Raw genomic sequence first — 24,850 nt, 5'->3', positions numbered from 1 at the left:
CAGACATTCCCCAATTTCTTCTGATTTCTTCTTCTCCCACTCCCTTGTTTGACACCCTTGCACTTGGATTTTCACACTTTATTCACCCTTTTAGATTTTCACTCTTTATTCACCCTATGGATTAGAACCCATGTCCTTCTGACTTCCAGGCCCATCTTCTATCCACTCAGATAGGCTGCTTTTCTACCCCTCAGTAAGCGCCTAATAAATATCACCTACTTCACACCTTGTCCATTCCCCTCTCCGATTCCCCACCTCCTCAAGCCCCTCCTCTCACCAACAGCTGCCTCCAATGCTGATTCAGAAATCACCACTAATCTCTTCCTGAATCGGAATCTCAAGGCAGTGCTGATAAACCCCCGTAGAGAAAATGCCCTGTCAGTAAGTGCTTAACGAACACTACTATTGTTATTATCATTATCATTATTATTATCATTATTATTAAAGTCATTTTCGCTGAGCATTTGTCAAGAGAATGTGGTTCGTCAAACATTCATCATCATTCCCAATTAGCAACTGGGGGGTGGGTTTTCCAAGCAGCGTGGTTTAGTGGAAAGAGCGCGGACTTGGGAGTCAGAGGTCGTGGGTTCTAATCCCGGCTCCACCGCTTGTCAGCTGTGTGACTTTGGGCAACTCACTTAACCTCTCTGTGCCTCGGTTCCCTCATCCGTAAAATGGGGATTAAGACCGTGAGCCCCACGTGGGACAACCTGATTACCTTGTGTCCCCCCAGAGTTTAGAACAGTGCTTGGCACATAGTAAGCGCTTAACAAATACCATCATCATCATCATCACCTTGATCCCACCACTGCTTCCTCTCTCAGTTCCCGAAGTGGGGAGAATTGAGCTTGCTGTGTCTCTTTAATTCCAGCTGCAGCATGAGGGATTAAGTGTAGACAGTCAGTAGATTGTATTTATTGAGCACCTACTGTGTTCAGAGCACTACACTAAGCGCTTGGGAGATAACAATACAACAATATAATAGACACATTCCCTGGCAGGGAGGATACTGAATGGAATGAGCAGCTGAAGGAAGTTATGGAATTTTATTTATTTATTTCTTAATGATGTATGTTTAGCACATATTGTGCCAGGCACTGTACTAAGTGCTGGGGTACATACAAGCTTATCACGTTGGACCCAGTCCATGTCCCAGACAGAGTCCACATCCCATGTGGGTCTCTCGGTCTTAATCCCCATTTTTACAGTTGAGATAATTGCGGCACAGAGAAGTAAAGTGACTTGGTCAGGGTCACCCAACAGACAAGTAGCAGAGCCGGAACTGGAACCCAGGTCCTTCCATGTGCTATCCACTAGGCCTTGCCTCTTTTCATTTTCTTCTCTTGGGCTATTTAATTATTAATATTACAATTATCATCATATTCGTTAAGTGCCAAACACTGTCTAGCACTGGGATAGATACAAGGTTGTCAGGTTGGACACAGTCCCTGTCCAAATGGGGTTCACAGTCTAGCTAGGAGAGAGTAGGATTTAATCCCTATTTACAGTTGAATAAACTGAGGTTCAAAGCATCAAGCTTCTCGCCCAAGGTCCCACAGCTGGCAGGTAGCAGAGCTGGGATTAGAACCCAGGCCCTCTGGCTTCCAATCTCGTGTTTATCCACTAGGTCATGCTGCTTCACACTGCAAGTTTGCTTGAGCAAAACACTGCAATAAGTGCTTGGGAGAGTACAACAGACTGGGTAGACACCTTCTCTGCCCACAAGGAACTTGGAAGTCTAAAAGTGGAGCCAGACATTCCTTGCAGAGAGGGGAAATGGTGAAGTGTAAGAATATGGACACAAATGCCATGGGGCTGGAAGTGGGTTGAGTATCAAAGTGCTTAGAGGGTATTCTGTCTCCACCTTTAGACTCTGTCTCCTCCTCTAGACTGCAAGCTCACTGTAGGCAGGGAACATGTCTACCATCTCTCTTTTATTGTAATAATAAAGATGATGGTATTTGTTAAGCACTTAGTATGTGCCAAGCACTGTTCTAAGTGCTGGGGTAGATACAAGGTAATCAGGTTGTCCCATGTGGGGCTCACAGTCTTAATCCCCATTTTACAGATGAGGTAACCGAGGCACAGAGAAGTTAAGTGACTTGCCCAAAGTCACACAGCTAATAAATGGGGGAGCCGGGATTAGAACACACGACCTCTTACTCCCAAGGCCAGACTCTTTCTACTAAGCCACGTTGTACTCTCCCAAGTCCTCAATATTGTGTTCTTCACACAGTAAATATTTTGTAATTACGAATGATTGATTGATTGATATGCAGGTCCAACGTTTGCCAGCTGTGTTACTGATTTTGTCTCTAAGGAACTGAATTTCTTCTCACAATTGGCATTGATTTCACAACTAAGACAGCTGCGATGTTGTAATTCCCCTCTCTGTCCAACCTCTGAGAGATTTTCCACTGGAGCAGTCCTTGGAGCAATTAATTCTTCTGACTTCTGCTCCTTTCCAATGTACAACATACTTGAAAGTTTGTAAAAGTGAAGTCCTTCCCTTTTATTACCCTCCCAGGAACTTATTAAAATGCTCACTATTTAACGTGAGTGCCTCCATTTAGATTTCTAGGAAATGAGGTTTTTCACGTTGGTATTATTTTGTGGCCTCGTGGAATGAGCACTGGGCTCAGAATCACTATACTCATATCTTCTTCCTTGATAACAGTGGGTAATAATAATAGCAATGGTATTTATTAAGCATTTAATAGGTTCATCATCATCATCATCATCATCATCAATCGTATTTATTGAGTGCTTACTGTGCGCAGAGCACTGTACTAAGTGCTTGGGTAGTACAAATTGGAAACATATAGAGACAGTCCCTACCCAACAGTGGGCTCACAGTCTAAAAGGGGGAGACAGAGAACAAAACCATACTAACAAAATAAAATAGAATAGATATGTACGAGTAAAATAAATAAATAAATAAATAAATGAATAGAGTAATAAATATGTACAAACATATATACATATATACAGGTGCTGTGGGGAAGGGAAGGAGGTAAAATGGGGGGGATGGAGAGGGGAATGAGGGGGAGAGGAAGGAAGGGGCTCAGTCTGGGAAGGCCTCCTGGAGGAGGTGAGCTCTCAGTAGGGCCTTGAAGGGAGGAAGAGAGCTAGCTTGGCGGATGGGCAGAGGGAGGGCATTCCAGGCCAGGGGGATGACGTGGCCCGGGGGTCGATGGTGGGACAGGCAAGACCGAGGTACGGTGAGGAGATTAGCAGCAGAGGAGTGGAGGGAGTGGGGTGGGCTGTAGAAGGAGAGAAGGGAGGTGAGGTAGGAGGGGGCGAGGTGATGGAGAGCCTTGAAGCCCAGGGTGAGGAGTTTCTGCCTGATGCGCAGATTGATTAGTAGACACTGGAGATTTTTGAGGAGGGGAGTAATATGCCCAGAGCATTTCTGGACAAAGATAATCCGGGCAGCAGCATGAAGCATGGATTGAAGTGGGGAGAGACACGAGGATGGGAGATCAGAGAGAAGGCTGATGCAGTAGTCCAGACGGGATAGGATGAGAGCTTGAACGAGCAGGGTAGTGGTATGGATGGAGGGGAAAGGGTCGATCTCGGCAATGTTGTGCAGCTGAGACCAGCAGGTTTTGGTGACGGCTTGGATGTGAGGGGTGAATGAGAGAGCAGAGTCGAGGATGACACCAAGGTTGCGGGCTTGTGAGACGGGAAGGATGGTAGTGCCGTCAACAGAGATGGGAAAGTCAGGGAGAGGGCAAGGTTTGGGAGGGAAAACAAGGAGTTCAGTCTTGGACATGTTGAGTTTTAGGTGGCAGGCAGACATCCAGATGGAGATGTACTGAAGGCAGGAGGAGATGCGAGCCTGGAGAGAGGGGGAGAGAGCAGGGGCAGAGATGGAGATCTGGGTGTCATCAGCGTAGAGATGATAGTTGAAGCCGTGGGAGCGAATGAGGTCACCAAGGGAGTGCGTGTAGATCGAGAACAGTAGGGGACCAAGCACTGAACCTTGGGGAACCCCCACAGTAAGAGGATGGGAGAGGGAGGAGGAGCCTGCAAAAGAGACTGAGAATGAACGACCGGAGAGATAAGAGGAGAACCAGGAGAGGACGGAGTCTGTGAAGCCAAGGTCAGATAGCGTGTTGAGGAGAAGGGGGTGGTCCACAGTGTCGAAGGCAGCTGAGAGGTCGAAGAGGATTAGGACAGAGTATGAGCCGTTGGATTTGGCAAGCAGGAGGTCATTGGTGACCTTTGAGAGGGCAGTTTCCGTGGAATGAAGGGGACGGAAGCCAGACTGGAGGGGGTCGAGGAGAGTGTTGTTGTTGAGGAATTCTAGGCAGCGAGTGTAGACAACTCGTTCAAGGAGTTTGGAAAGGAATGGTAGGAGGGATATGGGGCGATAACTAGAAGGTGAGGTGGGGTCAAGAGAGGGTTTTTTTAGGATGGAAGAGACATGGGCATGTTTGAAGGCAGAGGGGAAGGAACCAGTGGAGAGTGAGCGGTTGAAGATGGAAGTTAAGGAGGGGGCAAGGGATGGAGCGAGAGATTTCATGAGATGAGAGGGAATGGGGTCAGAAGCACAGGTGGCCGGAGTAGCACCTGAGAGGAGGGAGGAGAGCTCCTCTGACGATACTGCTGGGAAAGATGGGAGAGTAGCAGAGAGTGTTGAGAGCCGGGGGGTTGGAGAAGGGGGGGAAGTGACTTTGGGGAGGTCGGACCTGATGGATTTAATTTTGTTAATGAAGTAGGAGGCCAGATCGTTAGGGGTGAGGGAAGGAGGAGGGGGAGGAACCGGGGGCCTGAGAAGGGAGTTGAATGTATGGAAGAGCTGGCAGGGGCGATGGGCATGGGTGTCAATAAGGGAGGAGAAATAGTTTTGTCTGGCAGAAGAGAAGGCTGAGTTAAGGCAGGAAAGGATAAACTTGAAGTGAACGAGGTTGGCATGGTGTTTAGACTTTCGCCAGCAGCGTTCAGCAGCTCGAGCATAAGAGCGAAGGAGGCAGACAGTGGCTGTGATCCAGGGCTGTGGGTTAGTGGTACGAGAGCGGCGAAGGGAAAGGGGAGCGAGTGAGTCTAGCTGAGTAGAAAGGGTAGAGTTGAGAGCAGCAATCTGATCATCAAATGCTGAGGTAGATACATGATAATCATGCCCCACATAGGACTCTCAGTCAAAGTAGGAGGGAGAACAGGTATTGGAGCCCCATTTTGCAGATGAGGGAACTGAGGCAGAGAGAAGTGAAATGACATGCCCAAGGTCACACAGCAGGTAAGTAAGTGGTAGAGCCAAGATTAGAACTTGGATCCTCTGACTTCCAGGCTGGTATTCTTTTCGTTAGGCCATGCTGCTTCTTGCTCCTCACTATGGATATTTTGCTTAGCCACTGGACCTCAGTTCCTCTTTCTGTGAGTTGAGGAGAACAAAGCCCAACCACTAACACCTAACTGAGGGACAGAGGATATTAGATCAGGGATGTGGAAATGCTTGGAGAACTTAGAAAGAATGGATTCATCGATTGCCTAGGGATGATTATTATTATAATAGTATATTATATATTATTGTATACTATTATTTCTCCAATTAAGTCCTATTCCCCAGCTACCTCTCCCTTCTGCATCATCTATGTACTTGGATTTGTGACCATTGGGCATTTGATATTTGCTCCACCCTAACCCCCACAGCACTTATGTCTATATCTACAGATTATATATTATAAATTATTTATTTATATCAATTTCTGTCCCCCCATCTAGACTGTAAGCTTGTTGTGGGCAGGGAATATGTCTACGAACTCTGCTGTATTGGATTCTCCCAAGAACTTAGTACAATGCTCTGCACACAGTAAGCACTCAATAAATACCATCGATTGATTGAGTGATGAATGTCTGTCTCCCCCTCTAGACTATAACCTTGTTGTGAGCAGGGAACTTGTCTACCAACTCTGTTGTATGTACTCCACAAAGAGGTTAGTACAGTGCTCTGCACAGTGTGTCATAGTGGATAGAACATGGAACTGGTTTCTAAACCTGTCTCCGCCACTTGTCTGCAGGATGACCTTGGGCAAGTCACTTCACCTCTCTGTGCCTCATCTGTAAAATTGGGATCAAGATGCGAGGTCCGTGTGGGACACGGATTGTGTCCAACCTGGTTACTTTGTATTTACCCCAGTGCTTAGAACAGTGTGTGGCACATAGTAAGCACTTAACAATTGCAATAAAAAAGCCGTCAATAAATACCCACTGAAGATGACTGAAACAGGAAGATGGTCTAAAAGAAGGAGTCAAGCTCTGAGAATGAGGAGATCAAAGTACCAGCTTTGGCTCTGCAGATTTGGAGAGTGTTCCAGGTAGCCCAGGACAATTCTGGCAAAATATGTGGCTACCAACGATGGGGAAGACCCCAGTGGCTACCAAAGCAACCTCCTGCTGGGGTACAATGCCAGAACATAGAATCCAACAGCACTATGTTGCGGTCACTTGGGCCAAAAATGTGCAGAACACTGTACTAAGCTTTGGGGAGAATACAGTTCAACAGAATTTGCCAGCACGCTCCAGGCCCATAACGAGTTTACAGTCTAATGTCAGTGTGTCCAGTATGTAACAAACATTGGCTTGGACCTGGGGATAATAAATAATGATGATATTTGTTAAAAGCTTACTATGTGTCTAGCACTGTTCTAAACGTTGGGGTAGAATCAGGTTGGACATGGTCCCAGTCCCACATGGGGCTCACAGTCTTAATCCCCCTCTTACGGATGAGGTAACTGAAGTTCAGAGAAGTGAAGTGACTTGCCCAAGGTCACCTAGCAGACAAGTGGCAGAGTCAGGATTAGAAGCCAGGTCCTTCTGACTTCCAGGCCCATGCTCTATTCACTAGGCCATGCTGCTTCTCATATGTACTTCACCCCTGCCTGCCAACTGATTCGTTCATTCATTCAGTTGTATTTATTGAGTGCTTACTGTGTGCAGAACACTGTGCTAAGCTCTTGGGAAGTACAAGTCGGCAACATATAGAGATGGTCCCTACCCAACAACAGGCTCACAGTCTAGAAGGGGGAGACAGGTGTCAAAATCGTCCGAATAAATAGAATTGAAGCTATATGCAAATCATTAACAAAATAAGAGTAGTGAATATGAACAAGTAAAATAAATAGAGTAATAAATTTGCAGAAATATATACAAGTGCTGTGGGGAGGGGAAGGAGGTAGGGTGTGGGGGATGGGGAGGAGGAGAGGAAAAAGGGGGCTCAGTCTGGGAGGACCTCCTGGAGGAGGTGAGCTCTCAGTAGGTCTTTGAAGGGAGGAAGAGAGATAGGTTGGCGGATGTGTGGAAGGAGGGCATTCCAGGCCAGGGGAAGGACGTGGGCCGGGGGTTGACGATGGGACAGGCAAGAACGAGGCACAGTGAGGAGGTTAGCGGCAGAGGAGCAGAAGGTGCAAGCTGGGCTGTAGAAGGAGAGAAAGGAGGTGAGATAGGAGGGGGCGAGGTGATGGAGAGCCTAGAAGCCGAGAGTGAGAAGTTTTTACTTGATTCGTAGGTTGACAGGCAGATACTGGAGATTTTTGAGAAGGGGAGTAACATGCCCAGAGCGTTTCTGTAGAAAGGTAATCCAGGCAGCAGAGTGAAGTATAGACCGAAGTGGGGAGAGACAGGAGGATGGGAGATCAGAGAGGAGGCTGATTCAGTAATCCAGTGGGGCCACTTGTCTGCTGGGTGACCTTGAGAAAATCAATTCACTTCTCTGTGTCTCAGTTACCTCATCTGTAAAATGGGGATTAAGACTGTGAGCCCCATGTGGGACGTGGACTCTGTCCAACCCGATTCTCCTGTATCTACCTCAGTGCTTAGTACAGTGCCTGGGACATGGTAAGTGCTTAATACATGTCATAAAAAGCTACCATAATTATATTTTAAGTCATGAGACTGAAAATTAGTCAACCTGACCTGGAGGTAGAGGAATGTCAGTCAATTGTATTGATTGAGCACATACTGTTTGCAGAACACTTCTAAGCTCTTGGGAGAGTACAGTATAACAATGTAACATTCACATTCACTGTCCACACTGAGATTAATGTCTTTAGAATGGCCAAGATAGATTGCCTAGCTCATTATGGGAAGGGAATGTGTATGATAATTCTGTTGTATTCTACTCTCCTAAACACTTCATACAGTGTTCTGCACATTCTCTTGTCTTATGCTGTCGAGTAATCTCTGACCCATAGTGACTCCATGGATATATAATAATAAAGTAATAATAATGGTATTTGCTAAGCGTTTACTATGTGCCAAGCACTGTTCTAAGTGCTGGGGTAGATATAAGGTAATCAGATTGTGCCACGTGTGGCTCACTGTCTTAATCCCCATTTTACAAATAAGGTAACTGAGACACAGAGAAGCGAAGTGATTCAGAGAAGCAAAGTGAAAAAGTTACCACATTTTACAGATGAGGTAACTGAGACCCAGAGAAGTGAGGTGACTTGCCCAAAGTCACACAGATGACAACTGGCAGAAACAAGTTTAGAACCCACGACCTCTGACTCCCAAGCCCATGCTCTCTACACTAAGCCACGCTGATTCTCCAATAAACTCACTGTGAGCAGAATTTAAACCTGTGCGGGGAAACCCCATTGGATTTCAGGTCCAATGCCTTAATCCCTCAGCCATCACAGCACATCTCTCCCAGAACACCTTACCTCCATCTTTAATTGTTCTGATAGTGTAACCATAGAGTTTTCTTGTTAAAAAAACGGAAGTGGCTTAACACTGCCTTCTTCCATGCAGTAAACTTGAGTCTCTGCCCTCGACTCTCTCCCATGCCTGTGCTGCCCAGCACAGGTGAGTTTTGACTTGTAGCAGATTGCCTTTCACTTATTAGTCACTGCCCAAACAAGGAATGGAACGGGTATATCTCTGCTTGACTCTCCCCGCTGTAACCGGGCCTGGTAGAGTACTGGAAGCTCTCCAGGTGCGATCCTGAGAGGGGGTTCTGCACATATTAAGTACTAAATAAAATAATTAATTGACTGATTGATAGGCCCTTTCCAAACTGAAAGCTCTGTGATATTTTGGCTGTTTTCTCTTCTGTGACTCTACCCAGAGAAAGTGCTGAGACAGGATGGGACTGGTGAATTGGACAGCAGTGACTGAAATCATTTTAGTGGGCATCCCCACTAACCAAGAACTTGGCATTTTCCTCTTCCTCCTCTTTCTCTCTACCTACGTGGTGACAGTCCTGGGCAATCTCCTCATCATCACGCTGATCAGTCTGGATTACCGTCTCCATTCACACATGTATTTCTTCCTCAGCCACTTCTCCTTCAGCAAAATCCTAACCACTACTGCCATTGTGCCCAGGATGCTGGCCAACTTCCTGTCAGAGAGGAAGTCCGTGTCTTTTCATGAGTGCTTCACTCAGTTATTCTTCTACTTCCTCTTTGGCAGCACTGAGTTTATCTTCTTTGCCATCATGTCATACGACCGCTACGTGGCCATCTGCCATCCCCTGCAGTATCCCGCCATCTTGACTCAACCACTCTGTGCTCAGCTCGTCACCCTAGCATGGTTTGGGTCCTTCCTCCTTATCCTCCCATCCATCCTCTTGAGAGCCCACCTGCCTTATTGCGGGCCCCACATCATCGACCATTTCTTCTGTGACAGCTCCTCCTTCCTACACCTCGCCTGTGCCGACGTCACCTTCATTGAGCTTCTTGACTTCATCGTCTCTCTGGTGCTGCTGATCGGCTCTCTGGCAATGACCATCGTCTCCTACGTCTATGTCATCTTCACCATCCTCAAGATCCCCTCAGGTGAGGGCCGACGGAAGGCTTTCTCCACCTGTGCCTCTCATTTCACCGTGGTCTCCATGGGCTATGGGATCTCCATTTTTGTCTATGTCCGGCCCAATCAGAAGCACTCCCTGCATCTCAATAAGATCCTCTTTGTCCTCTGCAGCGTGGTCACCCCTCTTCTGAACCCCTTCATCTTCAGCCTGCGCAATGAAACAATGAAGAAAGCATTGAGAGAGGCTCTAGGAAGAATCCAGGCCTTCACCAAGGACCTGAAGGTGATCCATGTGATGAATTTTTATCCCTGGAGGTCTTGGTCCTGATTGGGAAAGTGTGTGCATTTGGCGGAAGGGCTGGCCTCTTGGTTTTTTTATGATATTTGTTTTGTGCCTACAGTGTGCCAGGCACTGTACTAAGCACTGGAATAAATGCAGCCTAATCAGGTTAGCACTCCCCGATAATATTACTTACCAACTCTGTTATACTGTACTATCCAAAGCGCTTAATCCAGAGCTCTGCACACAGTAAGCACTCAATGAATAGCACTGATTGAGTGATTTGGAAGTCTAGATTTTTAAATATTTTAAGGAACTTCCAAATCTCATGGGCTAGTGGAAAGACCAGTGTGAGTTGAAAGACCTGACTTCAAATCCTGGATCAGTCACTTGCCCGCTGTGTGACCTTGTGCAAGTCACTTGAGTTCTCAGTGCCTCAGTTACCTCAGCAGTAATTTATGGATTAATTAACCACTCTCCATCCCTCTTAGGTTGTGAGCCCCATGCAGATCAGGAACATGGCACAATCTAACTATCAATCAATCAGTCAGTGGCATTTATTGAATGCTTACTGTGTGCAGAGCACTGAACTAAATGCTTGAGAGAGTACAATCCAACAGAGTTGGTAGACATGTTCCCTGCCGACAGTTAGCTTAGGGCCTGGCATGCTTACATATAAGCTTATGAATATGCACTTGAGAAATTACACACTCATCATTATGATTACCACAATTATTATTATTATTATCATTGTTACTATTATCATTTCAACGTAGATACCATGGACACTCTACAGAATTTTGGAAGGGCCCCAGGATGCTGGAGAGGAAGGACAGGAGCCTCTCCCTTCACCTCTCCAACGCACCATATCCATAGATGATGACAGTGTTAGGTGGGTTGACAGGGCTTATGTCTTGTCCAAGGCTGAGGTCTCCGTCTTGTAGAAAAGCAGCGTAGTTCAGTGGAAAGGACATAGGCTTGGGAGTCAGAGGTTGTGGTTCTAAACCCAGCGCTGCCACATATCAGCTGTGTGACTTTGGGCAAATCACTTTTCTGTGCCTCCCTTACCTCATCTGTAAAATGGGGGTGAAGACTGTGAGCCCCAAGTGGGACAACCTAATAACCTTGTATCTATCTCAGTGCTTAGAACAGTGCTTGGCACATAGTAAGCGCTTAACAAATCTCCATCCTCTCAAGTGCTACTCCATCCAACTATGCTTCAGACCCCATTCCCTCTCATCTTATGAAATCTCTCGCCCCTTCCCTCCTCCCCTCCTTAACTTGATCTTCAACCACTCACTCTCCACTGTTTCCTTCCCCTCTGCCTCCAAATATGCCCTCGTCTCCCCCATCCTAAAAAACCCTCTCTTGAACGCATCTCCCCTTCTAGCTATCGCCCTATCTCCCTCCTACTATTCCTTTCCAAACTCCTAGAACGAGTCATCTACATGCGCTGCCTCGAATTCCTCAACGCAAACTCTCTCCTTGACCCCCTCCAATCTAGCTTCCGTCCCCTACACTGCACCGAAACTGCCCTCGCAAAGGTCACCAATGACCTCCTTCTTGCCAAATCCAATGGCTCCTACTCTATGCTAATCCTCCTCGACCTCTTAGCTACCTTCGACACTGTGGACCACCCCCTTCTCCTCAACACGCTATCCAACCTTGGAATCACAGACTCCATCCTCTCCTGATTCTCCTCTTATCTCTCTGGCTGTTCATTCTCAGTCTCCTTTGCGGGCTTCTCCTCCCCCTCCCATCCCCTTACTGTAGGAGTTCCTCAAGGGTCAGTTCATGGTCCCCTTCTGTTCTCTATCTACACTCACTCCCTTGATGAACTCATTCACTCCCATGGCTTCAACTATCATCTCTATGCTGGTGACACCCAAATCTACATTTCTGCCCCTGCTCTCTCTCCCTCCCTCTAATCAATCAATCAATCAATCGTATTAATTGAGCGCTTACTGTGTGCATAGCACTGTACTAAGCGCATGGGAAGTACAAGTCGGCAACACATAGAGACAGTCCCTACCCAACAGCGGGCTCACAGTCTAGAAGGGGGAGACAGAGAACAAAACCAAACATACTAACAAAATAAAATAAATAGAATAGATATGTACAAGTAAGATAAATAAATAAATAGAGTAATAAATATGTACAAACATATATACATATATACAGGTGCTGTGGGGAAGGGAAGGAGGAAAGATGGGGGAGATGGAGAGGGGGACAAGGGGGAGAGGAAGGAAGGGGCTCAGTCTGGGAAGGCCTCCTGGAGGAGGTGAGCTCTCAGTAGGACCTTGAAGGGAGGAAGAGAGCTAGCTTGGCAGATGGGCAGAGGGAGGGCATTCCAGGCCCTGGGGAGGACGTGGGCCGGAGGTCGATGGCAGGACAGGCGAGAACGAGGCACGGTGAGGGGATTAGCGGTGGAGGAGCGGAGGGTGCGGGCTGGGCTGTAGAAGGAGAGAAGGGAGGTGAGGTAGGAGGGGGCGAGGTGATGGAGAGCCTTGAAGCCGAGGGTGAGGAGCTTCTGCCTGATGCGCAGATTGATTGGTAGCCACTGGAGATTTTTGAGGAGGGGAGTAACATGCCCAGAGCGTTTCGGACAAAGACAATCCTGGCAGCAGCATGAAGTATGGATTGAAGTGTGGAGAGACACGAGGATGGGAGATCAGAGAGAAGGCTGATGCAGTAGTCCAGACGGGATAGGATGAGAGCTTGAACGAGCAGGGTAGAAGTTTGGATGGAGAGGAAAGGGCGGATCTTGGCAATGTTGCGGAGCCGAGACCGGCAGGTTTTGTGTCTCGTGTCTCCTCCTGTCTTCAGGATATCTTTATCTGGATGTCTCCACTCCATCCAAAACTCAACATGTCCAAGACTGATCTCCTTATACTTCCACACAAGCCCTGCCCTCTCCCTGACTTTCCCATCACTGTAGACGGCACTGTCATCCTTCCTGTCTCACAAGCTCACAACCTTGGTGTCATCCTCGACTCTGCTCTCTCGTTCACCCCACACTTCTAATCCATCACCAGAACCTTCCAGTCTCACCTCCAGAACATCGCCAAGATCCGCCCTTTCCTCTCCATCCAAACCACTACCTTGCTGGTTCAATCTTTCATCCTATCCCGACTGTATTACTGCATCAGCCTCCTCTCTTATCTCCCATTCTCCTGTCTCTCCCCACTTCAGTCTATACTTCACTCTACTGCCCGGATCATCTTTGTGCAGAAGCACTCTGGGCATGTTACTCTCCTCCTCAAAAATCTTCAGTAGCTGCCTGTCAACCTACAAATCAAGCAAAAACTCCTCACTCTCGGCTTCAAGGCTCTCCATCACCTCGCCCCTTCTACCTCGTCTTGCTTCTCTCCTTCTACAGCCCAGCCCATACCCTCCACTCCTCTGCTGCTAACCTCCTCACTGTGCCTCATTCTTGTCTGTCCCGCTGTCAACCCCCGGCCCACGTACTCCCCCTGGCCTGGAATGCCCTCCCTCTGCACATCCGCCAAGCTAGCTCTCTTCCTCCCTTCAAAGCCTTACTGAGAGCTCACCTCCTCCAGGAGGCCTTCCCAGACTAAGTCCCCTTTTTCCTCTCCTCCTCCCCATCCTCCCCGCCCTACCTCCTTCCCTTCCCCATAGCACCTGTATATATGTATGTACAGATTTATTACTCTATTTTACTTGTACATATTTACTATTTTATTTATTTTGTTAATGCTGTGCATCTAGCTTTATTTCCATTTATTCTGATGACTTGACACCTGTCCACATGTTTTGTTTTGTTGTCTGTCTCCCACGTCTAGACTGTGAGCCCGTTGTTGTGTAGGGACTGTCTCTATATGTTGCCAACTTTTACTTCCCAAGCGCTTAGTACAGTGCTCTGCACACAGTAAGCCCTCAATAAATACGATTGAATGAATGAATGCTGTCAGTGTAGCATAACGCTGGCAACTCACCTGGTTACGATCGTATGTCATCACAGCCAACAGGTAGATCTCGACGGTGGCTAAGAGGAAGAGGAAGAAGATCTGGGTGACACACCAGGGGAAGGTGATGGACTTCTGGTCTGAAAGGAAGTTCTCCAGCATTTTGGGGACTGTGGAGGAAGCAAAGCCGACATCTAAGAAGACGATTTACTCGGGAGAAAGTACATGGGGGTGTGGAGGTGAGGGTCTATCGGGATCACCAATATGGTCAGCAGGCTCCCCACTAGGGCGATTGCATGAATCAGTGAAAGACCAGGAAGAGGAAAGGTTGGATTTGGGGAGTCATTAGACAGGCCCAGGGGGATGAACTCTGTAACAGAGGTGTGATTGTCCATCACCTATGACTCATAACTTCCCCCTACCACCGGGATGAGAGGTTGACAAGCCATTAAGAAAGAAGTGTGCAATAGGTCCAATTACATATCCCATTGTTATTATTATGTACCAACCTCTGTGCTAAGTGCCAGGGAAAATAAAACGCAATCAGATTAGACACAATCCCTGTCCCTCATAGGGCTCCAATTCTAAGGTGGAAAGAGAATGAATATTTAATCCCCATTGTCTGGATAAAGATACTGAGGCACAGTGTCCTATTGCAATTATAAAGTCACCCAGATGATTTTTCTTTTCCAGACTCCATGGCCCCGACAGTAGTAATTCGGTAAGTCCCATTTTCCAACTTTCACCATAAAAAAGAAAATGACAGTGATGATGGCACATTGTGAACGCTTAATAAATACCATAAATAACAAAGGAAGGGAATGGGTCGTTCTGAGATGCCACTCCTTCCTCCTTCACTCTAAGCAAATATCTGGCTGGGAAGAAGAATATATTGAAAGCAAATGGAATAGTTTGGGAAAGAGGATGGCACTTTCCTAAACATGAGAATGGATGTCAGGAAGGGACAACCATCCCAAAGTATTCTATTGCCACAGGAGGAGATAGATGGTTTGATTCAGGCGTTGGTCATTGCTGATGGTCCTATATTTCATGTTAGCATTGACAGGAGGATTGAGGGTATAATCCTGGCCTATCAGACCTCTGGCATTTCTTTGACCCTTGCGCTAATGTCTTGCCAGGAATTTCCCAAAGGCTCTTGCATTTTTAATGAGAATCAGGCCTTGGGGAAAAAGCCCGGTGAGCAAAACTCAGTGGGAGCTGGGAAAGGGTACTAAGATCTGCTCCCAATAATGGGAGAGGGGGCGAAAGAGAGAAGAACTGCTAGGGAGGACCAGAAGAGTTATCTGATGGGAATTGGAAGACCTAGATTTTCGACTCCACGCTGCCACCCCTCTGTGTCACTTTCATAATAATAGTAATATTAATAGTAATAATAATAATAATAATGATAGTATTTCCTAAGTGCTTACTATGTGCCAGACACCGTATTAAGCACTGGGGTGGACACAAGTAAATCAGGTTGGACACAGTCCCTGTCCCACGTAGGGTGGTTCACTGTCTTGATCCACATTTTTAGATGAGGTAACTGAGGCCCAGAGAAGTAAAGAGACTTTCTCAAGTTCACACAGAGCACAAGTGGTGAAGCCGAGATCAGAACCCACGACCTTCTGACTCCCAGACCCGCGGTCTTTCTGCCACACCCTGCTGTCTTACCTTTGCTATAGGTAAACCATTGAGTAGCATGGATCTGCCCAGGGGATTAGATGTCATCTAATACCTTTAACAAGTCATCATCAGGATGCCTCAAAGAATCTCAGACTCACCTCATTTGCATACCACCCACTGATTTCCATACCACTCTTTTCCTAAGCCTTCTCGGTGACAAGATTTGAGGTCATCAGATTTGCCATATATCTGCTAAAGAATAATGCTCCATGATTTGCTCTGACAACAGGATGCCAGTTTTTAAAGAGATGTAAACTGACAGGCCAACTTAAGTTATACAAAGGCAGTCGGATATTTTGCCTTAAGACAAAGATAATGGCGCTTTCATGTGTCAGTTTGGCAGCTAGAGAAGCAGTGTGGCTTAACAGAGAAAATACGGGCCTGGGAGTTAGAAGAACCCGGATTCTGATCTCGGGTCTGCCACGTGTCTGCTGTGTGACCTTGGGCAAATCACTTCACTTCTCTGTGCCTCAGTCACCTCATCTTTAAAGTGGGGGTTAAGGCTGTGAGACCCATGAGGGACATGGACTGTGTCTGACCTGATTAGATTGTATCTATCCCAGTGCTTAGTACAGCAATTGGCACATAGTAACTGCTTTACAAATACCATAAGAAAGAAGAAAAAAAGACGTGATTAACATTTACTGGACAGTATCCAACTTCATCCAACTCTGGGGACATTCTGATCTCTGATATAATCTATATTTCCTGAGCAATAGAAGATTTTTATACTACTGTATTTGAGGCCTGTTCCCCCACTACTGAGAAAGGTATAATCAATCAATAATCAGGAGGCAGTATGTCCTAGTGAATAAAGCATGTGCCTGGGAGCCTAAAGACCTGGCTTCTAATCCCAGCTCTGGCACTTGCCTGCTGTCCGGGACTGGAAATCAGGAGAACTAGATTTGAATCCTAACTCTGAATTGGACAGATCACATCATCTGTGAAATGGGGATGTCACCCTGTATCTAACCTGGCCATTGTGAGGATCATCATCATCAATGGTATTCATTGAACACAGCACTGTACTAAGCGCCTGGGAGAGCACAACAGAGTTGGTAGACATGTTCCCTGCCCATGCCGAGCTTACCGTCCAGAGGGGGAGATGGATATTAATCAATCAATCATCTTTATTGAGCACTTACTGTGTGCTTAACACTGTACTAACCACTTGGAAGCATACAGTAAAACAGAGTTGTCATACACGTTCCCTGCTCACAAGTTTCTAGGCTGGCCCTTTCCAAGCCTAAGGTTCAACAACACAATCACACTAACATTTTGCATCAAATGTTTCATCACTTCCAGTTTTGAACTCAGCATCAGCTCATGGGAAAAAGTGTAATCCTTGAAAGATCTAGATGAACTTTCTTATTACATTCTTCATCCCTGGGGGACATGCCTGAAGTCAGAACATCCCAAGAGGTTAATTACTGAAACTTTCTCCACCAACTCTATTAAACGATGTCACAATTCAAGTAACTTTGCAAACATCCAGAGTAGATTTGAAAACCCATTGCCCCAGTGTTTATTGGTAGTTGCATTAGTAACAGTAATAGTAGCAGTGATTGATTATTTATTGAATGTACACTCGGTGAAATGCACTATACTAAACGCCTGGGAAATTCCATATTTTTGTCACCAACCACCTCCCAGCCTTATTCTTCACTAGGTCATCTGCACTTCCAGTGATTAATCTAGTGCTTGTCACATAATATTAATGAATGTGGTAGTTGGGCAGCAGAATGGCCTAGTGGGATAGAGCACAGACCTGGGAGCCAGAGGCACCTGGGTTCTCATCCCGGCTCTGTTACCTGTCTGCTGTGTGACCTTGGGCAAGTCCCTTCACTTCTCGGTGCCTCAGTTACTTCATCTGTAAAATGGGGATTAAGACTGTGAGCTCCATATGGGACCAGGACTGTGACCAACCTCATTCATTCATTGATTCTTTCAATCGTATTTATTGAGCGCTTACTGTGTGCAGAGCACTGTACTAAGAGCTTGGGAAGTACAAGTTGGTAACATATAGAGACAGTCCCTACCCAACAGCGGGTTCACAGTCTAGAAGGGGGAGACAGACAAAAAAACAAAACATATTAACAAAATAAAATAAATAGAATAAATATGTACGAGTAAAAGAAATAGAGTAATAAATATGAACAAACATATAAACATATATACAGGAGCTGTGGGGAGGGGAAGGAGGTAAGGCAGGGGGGATGGGGAGGGGGAGGAGGGGAGAGGAAGGAGGGGGCTCAGTCTGGGAAGTCCTCCTGGAGGAGGTGAGGTTTGTATCTGGCCCAGGGCTTAGCATAGTGTCCGGCACATAGTAAGGGCTTGACAAAGACCATAAAAAGCCACTCACTGCGTGTCAAACACCATACGCAAGATCAACAGTTGGGGCCCAATCTCTGTCCCTCATGGAGCCCCAGTCTAAAGGGGAGAGAGAACAAGTACTGAATACCCATTTTCACATCAGGAAACAGAGGCACAGAGAAGTAAAGTGCCTTGCCCAAGATTACACAGCAGACAATGGGCAGGTGGGATTCCAACCCATTTCCTCTGGCTCCCATCCCCAGGCTCTTTCCATTAGGTCATGCTGGCTACAGGTAGGGGAAAGCAACAAAACATAATAATGTTATTTGTTGAGCACTTACTTTGTGTTAAGTTCTGTCCTAAACATTGGGGAATTTACAAGATAATCAGTTCAGACACCATCCCTATCTCACACACGCTTCACAGTGTAAGTAGGAAGGAACATGGTTAAGTAGGAAGGAGAACAGACAAGCAGCGTGGCTTGATGGAATGAACCTGGGCTTGGGAGCCAGAAGTCATGGGCTCTTATCCCGCCCCTGCCACTTGTCAGCTGTGTGACTTTGAGCAAGTCATTTGGCTTCTCTGTGCCTCAGTTAACTCATCTGTAAAATAGGCATTAAGACTGTGAGCCCCACGTGGGACAACCTTATTACCTGATTACCTCCTCCAGGAGTCCTTCCCAGACTGAGCCCCCTCCTTCCTCTCCCCTTCCTCCCACTCTCCATCTCCCCCGCCTTACCTCCTTCCCTTCCCCACAGCACCTGTATATATGTATACATATACAAATTGTACCTATTTATTACTCTATTTTACTTGTACATATCCTATTTATTTTATTTTGTTAATATGTTCTGTTTTGTTCTCTGTCTCCCCCTTCTAGACTGTGAGCCCACTGTTGGGTAGGGAAAGTCTCTATATGTTGCCAACTTGTACTTCCCAAGTGCTTAGTACAGTGCTCTACACAGAGTAAGTGCTCAATAAATACGATTGATTGATTGATTGATTGATTGTATCTACCCCAGCACTTTGTATAGTGCTTGGCACATAGTAAGCTCTTAACAAATACCATCCTTATTATTAACAGGTACTGAATCCCCCTTTTACAGATGAGGTAATTGAGGCACAGAGAAGAGAACTGACTTGCCCAAGGTCACACAGGGGGCATGAGGAAGAGCTGGGTTTAGAAACCAAGTCCTCTGACTCCCAGCCCTGTTCTCTTTCTCCTTGGCCATGCTGCTCCTCTGAGGGGCAATCAATCCATCGCATTTATTGAGCACTTCCTGTGTGCACAGCAATGAACTGAGCACTTAGAAAAGTACAGTGTTTCATTATAACAGACACATTCTCTGCCCACAACAATCTTATGGTCTAGAGTGGGAGGCAAACATTAATTTATACATAAATAAATTGTGGAGATGATACTAATGTTAATAATAATAATAATAATAGTAGTAGTAGTATTTTTTAAGCACTAACTATGTGCCAGGCACTGTTCTAAGCGCTGGGTAAATATTAGGTGACGAGGTTGGACACAGTCCCTGTCTTGCTTGGGGTTCACAGTCTTCATCTCCAATTTCCAGATGAGTGAACTGAGTCTCAGAGGATTGAAGTGACTGGCCTAAGGTCACACAGCAGAAAAGTGGCTGAGCCGGCATTAGAACCCATGTCCTTCTGACTCCCAGGGCTGTGCTCGATCCACTAGGCCATGCTGCTTCTCTGTGTACACAAGATATGTACACAAATGCTCTGGGGTTAGGAGCGGGGATGAATAAAGGAAGCAAGTCAGGGCAACACAGAAGGGAGTGGAATTAGAGGAAATGAGGATTTAGTCAGGGAAGGAGTCTTGGAGGAGATGAAGGAAGGGAGAGTAATTGTCTATTGGTTATGAAAGGGAGGAAGTTCCAGAACAGGGGCATGATGTGGGTGAGACTGAACCAGACAAATGGTAGAGCCAGGATTTGAACCCGGGTCCTTTTGACTCCCGGGCCCATGCTCTATCCCCTAGGCCACAGGGCTTCTCAAGACAGATGGACTAAACAGACCTCTGAGTAATACAGACTCTCTCTTTCCCTTCAACTGTACCCGGTCTTGCCTTTAAGGATATAGTGTTGGGTCCTTAAGATTTAGAAACCTTCGGAAGCTTTTTGAGAGCATCTCTCAGTGAATCCTTGACCTTCTCATTCCGGAGGCTGTAGATGAAGGGGTTCAGCATGGGGGTCACAATGGTGTTGAGTACAGTGGCGACCTTGTTGAAGTCCAGGATATCACCTTTCCTGGGCCGGACGTAGATGAAAATGGAGCTCCCATAATAGAGGGAGACCACGGTGATGTGAGAGACGCAGGTGGAGAAGGCCTTCCGTCTCCCTTGGGCTAACGGGATGCCTAGGATGGCGGCGAGAATGAAGGCGTAGGACGCCACAGTCCACAGCAAAGAACCCAACAGCAAGATCACGGAGGTGCCGAAGTCCACGAGCTCAGCCAGGGTCGTGTCCGCACAGGCCAGCTTCAACACCGGAGCGCTATCACAGAAGAAGTGGTCAATGACATTGGGACCACAGAAGGGCAGCCCGGTGGTCACAATGGTGGGCACAAGAATGACCAAGAAGGCGCCAACGTAGCACCCGAGCAGCAGTTCCAGACAGACCTGTTCACTCATGATAGTGGAGTATCTCAGCGGGTTACAGATGGCCACGTAGCGGTCAAAGGACATGATGGCCAGGATGAAGAACTCTGTGGACCCGAGAAGGAAATAAAAGAAGGACTGAGAGAGGCAGCCTACCAAAGAGATGGCTTTGGTCGGTGAGAAGGTGTTGAACAGCATCTTGGGGACGACTGTGGAAGTGATGGTGACCTCCAGAAAGGACACACTGACAACGAAGAAGTACATGGGAGAATGCAGGCGAGGGTCTGTCCACACCAAGATCGCGATTAGAGAATTGCCGATCAGAGACGTCCCATACATCAGCAGGAATGCAACGAATAGAATGATCTCCATCTCCTTCCTGGTCTGAAAGCCCAGCAGGATAAATTCGATGACCATACTTCTGTTTCTACCATCCATACCTCAGAGCCACATTAGCTGCCAGAAACAGAAAGTAGATCTTGAGGTGAATGCTATGGATCAAAGAGAGATTAGAGTTAGGAGGAACTGCAAAAGGGCTTCCTAATCCAGCTTCCTGACTTTTATTTTATCATTTTTTTGTATTTGTCAAGCTCTTGCAATGGGGTAGGCATTGAACTAAGATCTGGGGTAAATACAGGCTAATCAGGTTGGACACAGTCCCTGTCCCACATGGAGCTCACAGTCTTAATCCCCATTTTACTGATGAGGGAACTGAGGCAGAGAGAAACTAAGTGATTTGCCCAAGATCACACAACAGACAAGTGGCAGAGAAGGGATTAGGGACCAGTTCCTTCTGACTCCGAAGTCCATGCTCTATTGACTGGGCCATGCTGCTTCTCTGACTTCCAATGAATCAATCTATCAGTGGTATTTATTGAGTATTTACTCTTTGCAGAGCACTGTATTAATTACTTGGGAGAATATCATCCTAAAATCCTGCTCCTTCAGACTTGTGCTTCCCAAGATCTATCATAATGCTACTACTAATAACAATAATAATAATTGTAAAGGTACTTGTTAAGCACTTACCAAGCACTGTTCTAAGCGCTGGGGTAGAAGAAAGTTAATCAAGTTGTATACAGTCCCTGTCCCACAAAGAGTTCACAGTCTTAATCCCCACTTTACAGATGAGGGAATTTAGGTCTCGAGAAGTTAAGTGACTTGCTCAAGGCACACAGCAGAGAAGTGGTGGAGGCGGGATGAGAACTCATGACCGTCTGAAAGGTCATGCTCTATCCACTATGCCACACTGCTTCTCATGTTCTCACTGATTTCTGATTCACCCTTCTTATAGAGATTCCCTCTTCCCTCCAACCCCACACCAGTTTATGGATTCCTTACAAAGACAGAGGAGCCACGTGCTTCCTGCTCATAACTATATGCATGACTATCAGATGGAGGATACTGGCCAGCTGATTTCTCTCTCCACCAAGGCTAAGGTTTGAATTACAGGACAAGGGATTTAGGTTAAACTTTAGAAATCATTTCCTGGGAGTGCAGGAAATACTCCTCTATTAGTAATAATAAGGCTCTTGTTAAGAGCCAAGCATTGTGCTAAAGCATTGGGCTAAATATAAGATAACTTGTCCGGCACAAGGAAAGTTGAATAAGTAATAAGGAGTCTTGCCTGGATTTGTATGGTGAAATCTGCTGAATTCTAGAAGGAAGAGGATGAGAAGGAGAAGGAAGAAGAAGGGGAGGAGAAGCAGGAGGAGAAATGAATAGAAACAGGAAGAAAGTGAAGATGAGGAAAAGGAAGAGCAGGTAATAACAAGAATGATGTTTGTTAAGCACTTATTATATGCCAAACACTGTAAGAAGTGCTGGGGTAGATACAATCTAATCAGGTCTCCCTTGGAGCTCACAGTCTAAGTAGATGGGAGAACAGGTACTGAAATCCCATTTTGCAGGTGAGGCAACTGAGGCACATAGAAGTGAAATGATTTGCCAAAGGTCACACAACAGGTATATGGCAGGGCTGAATTAGAACCCAAGTCCTCTGACTCCCAGGTCCATGCTCTTTCCACAAGACCACACTGCTTCAGATGCATCAGAATTGGTCAGACATATTCAGGAAAGTTGATGTTTATGTAGAGCATATCGTAGTTAGTGCTTAGTACTTCATTGGCACCTAGTGAGTGCTTACAAATACCATGAAAAGCAAAGCATTGTGCATGGAGATGGAATTCTGTAAGCAGTAAGGATGACTGGAGTGACTAGTGGTCTGCAGTCAAGTGGAATAAATCTGGGAAAGCCTCATAGATTGATTCAGTTTTTGGGGGGGGCTGTAAAGGAGGAAAAGGATGAAATTTGGCAAATCCATCAATTGGTCAATGGTGAGAGCTTACTGTGCTATCCTATAAACAAACTCGTTATCATGGTAGTAGAGTTTGTATACACTGATAAAGCTTAGAGCTATGTCATGTAGGGTTACCCAGACTGGAAAGGTCTAAGTCTCAGGGTCGAAGTCGATTCACCTGTGCTGGGCAGTAGTGGCATGGGAAAGAGGCAAAGGCAGAGGATCAAGCGATCAAAACCTTGATCAAAGACATTGGTAGAAACTCAAGCTTTTACTGCGTGAAAGAAGGCAATGGTAACCACTTCCACATCTTTACCAAGAAAACTGTACCGATACACATACCAGAATGACTTTACGGTAGAAAATGGGAAATTCTGGAGAGGGTGTGTCCTTGTCGCTATAGGTCAGAAACAGCTCGATGGCATTTAGAGAAGATTGTGTGCAGAGCTCGGTACTAAACACTTGAGAGAGTACAATTTCAACGATTTGGTAGACATGTACACTTCCCACAGTGAGCTTAAAGTCTAGAGGGAGAGACAGACATTGATACAAATGAATAAATTATGAATAGGGACATAAATGCCAAAGGTTTATAGATTAGAAGGGTGGAGAAAACATTCCAGGTTGGGGAACTAGAGCTGATAAAGTCATTAAGGTAGGGATGTCAAGGAGAAGGAGGATATGGAAGAGTAAAAGTAGCAGGAGAAGGAAAGGGAGGGGGACAACAGAGAGAAGAATGAGTAGAAAGAGGAATAGGGAGAGAAGAAGGAGGAGGAACTCGAAGAAGAGAAGGAGAAAGTGAAGGAAGAAAAGAATGAAGAGGAGGGGAGGAAACAGGAAGGTGATCAGGAAAATCTTTACATGCTCTCTACTCACCTTTCAATCAGTCGCATTTATTAAGTTCTTACTGTATACAGAGAACTGTACTAAGCTCTTGGGAGAGTACTATATAACAGAGTTGGTAGGCACATTCCCTTTTGAAGGAAGGTCAATCCTACTGTGTCCCTTTGATCTCTTTGGTCTTTTCTCTCCTTTTCACGGATATGTTTCGTTCAGAGTTGATTTGGAAGGCCTGGGAGGCTGATTTTCCTGACTGTCTTTGGGACTTGGGAAAATCCTCAGACAAATCTCTGTCTTGGAGTGTCTCTCATTCCTGGGCTTTCTTGCTTTGCGGGTAGGGGGGGCATGGCTGGGAACTGCTTTCCTGGAAAAACCACCAAGTTCCTGTTCCAGCTTGCAGCATCTGAGAGGAAGAGAAGTGTGCAGAATGGCATTAGCTGGATCCTATCTGTCCATTGCCAATTGAACAGTGGGACATCTTTTCTCCCACTGAAACTAATTTGCACTCTCTCCATCTCTCTCTCTCTCTCTCTCTCTCTCTCTCTCTCTCTCTCTCTCTCTCTAAGCCCCCGCACTACTGGGGAATCCAACTTTACAGGACTTCACTAGTGTCCCTAGAGTTCTGGCTGCTAAGAAAGGGGAGCCATCCCTTGAGGGCAAATTAAAAGAGGGAAGGTCACAGACTACAAAATCATTGCCAATCTTCTGGAGAGCAAGGGCAATAATAGTAATAATAATACTAACGATGGCATTTATTAAGTACTTACTATGTGCAAAGCACTGTTCTAAGCGCTGGGGGGCTCACAGTCTTAATCCCCATTTTACAGTTGAGGTAACGGAGGCACAGAGAAGTTTAGTGACTTGCCCAAAGTCACACAGCTGACAATTGGCAGAGTGGGATTTGAACCCATGACCTCTGACTCCAAAGGTCGTGTTCTTTTCACTGAGCCACGCTGCTTCTACATTTCATTCATTTATTCAATCGTATTTAGTGAGTATGTACTGTGTGCAAAGCACTGTACTGAGCACTTGGGAGAATAGATCATAACAATGAACATACACATTCCCTGCTGTCACCCGTGGTCCAGGGACGGGTTCGTTCAGTGATCGGCGAGGCGAGAGAGAGAGGC

General features: G+C 46.2%; 2 protein-coding genes across 2 annotated transcripts; one reads left to right on the top strand and one right to left on the bottom strand.

Annotated features, from left to right (window-relative positions):
- Positions 1-9,088: 9,088 nt before the first annotated feature.
- Positions 9,089-10,081, top strand: LOC119948774 (olfactory receptor 6M1-like). The gene has a single exon (XM_038770271.1). The coding sequence runs from the start codon at positions 9,089-9,091 to the stop codon at positions 10,079-10,081; it is 993 nt and encodes a 330-aa protein (XP_038626199.1).
- Positions 10,082-20,074: 9,993 nt separating this feature from the next.
- On the bottom strand, positions 20,075-20,998 carry LOC119948773 (olfactory receptor 6M1-like). The gene has a single exon (XM_038770270.1). The coding sequence runs from the start codon at positions 20,996-20,998 to the stop codon at positions 20,075-20,077; it is 924 nt and encodes a 307-aa protein (XP_038626198.1).
- Between the last annotated feature and the right edge of the window lie 3,852 nt (positions 20,999-24,850).

This window comes from Tachyglossus aculeatus, chromosome X3 (assembly GCF_015852505.1).
Source record: "Tachyglossus aculeatus isolate mTacAcu1 chromosome X3, mTacAcu1.pri, whole genome shotgun sequence".
NCBI lineage: Eukaryota > Metazoa > Chordata > Mammalia > Monotremata > Tachyglossidae > Tachyglossus > Tachyglossus aculeatus.
Note: the sequence above shows the minus strand (reverse complement) of the source record. Positions and strands in the feature narration are given on the sequence as shown.

Bases quoted from the DNA above. Each gene is read 5' to 3' on its own strand.
- LOC119948773 (XM_038770270.1), bottom strand. From the start codon at position 20,998: ATGGTCATCGAATTTATCCTGCTGGGCTTTCAGACCAGGAAGGAGATG.
- LOC119948774 (XM_038770271.1), top strand. From the start codon at position 9,089: ATGGGACTGGTGAATTGGACAGCAGTGACTGAAATCATTTTAGTGGGC.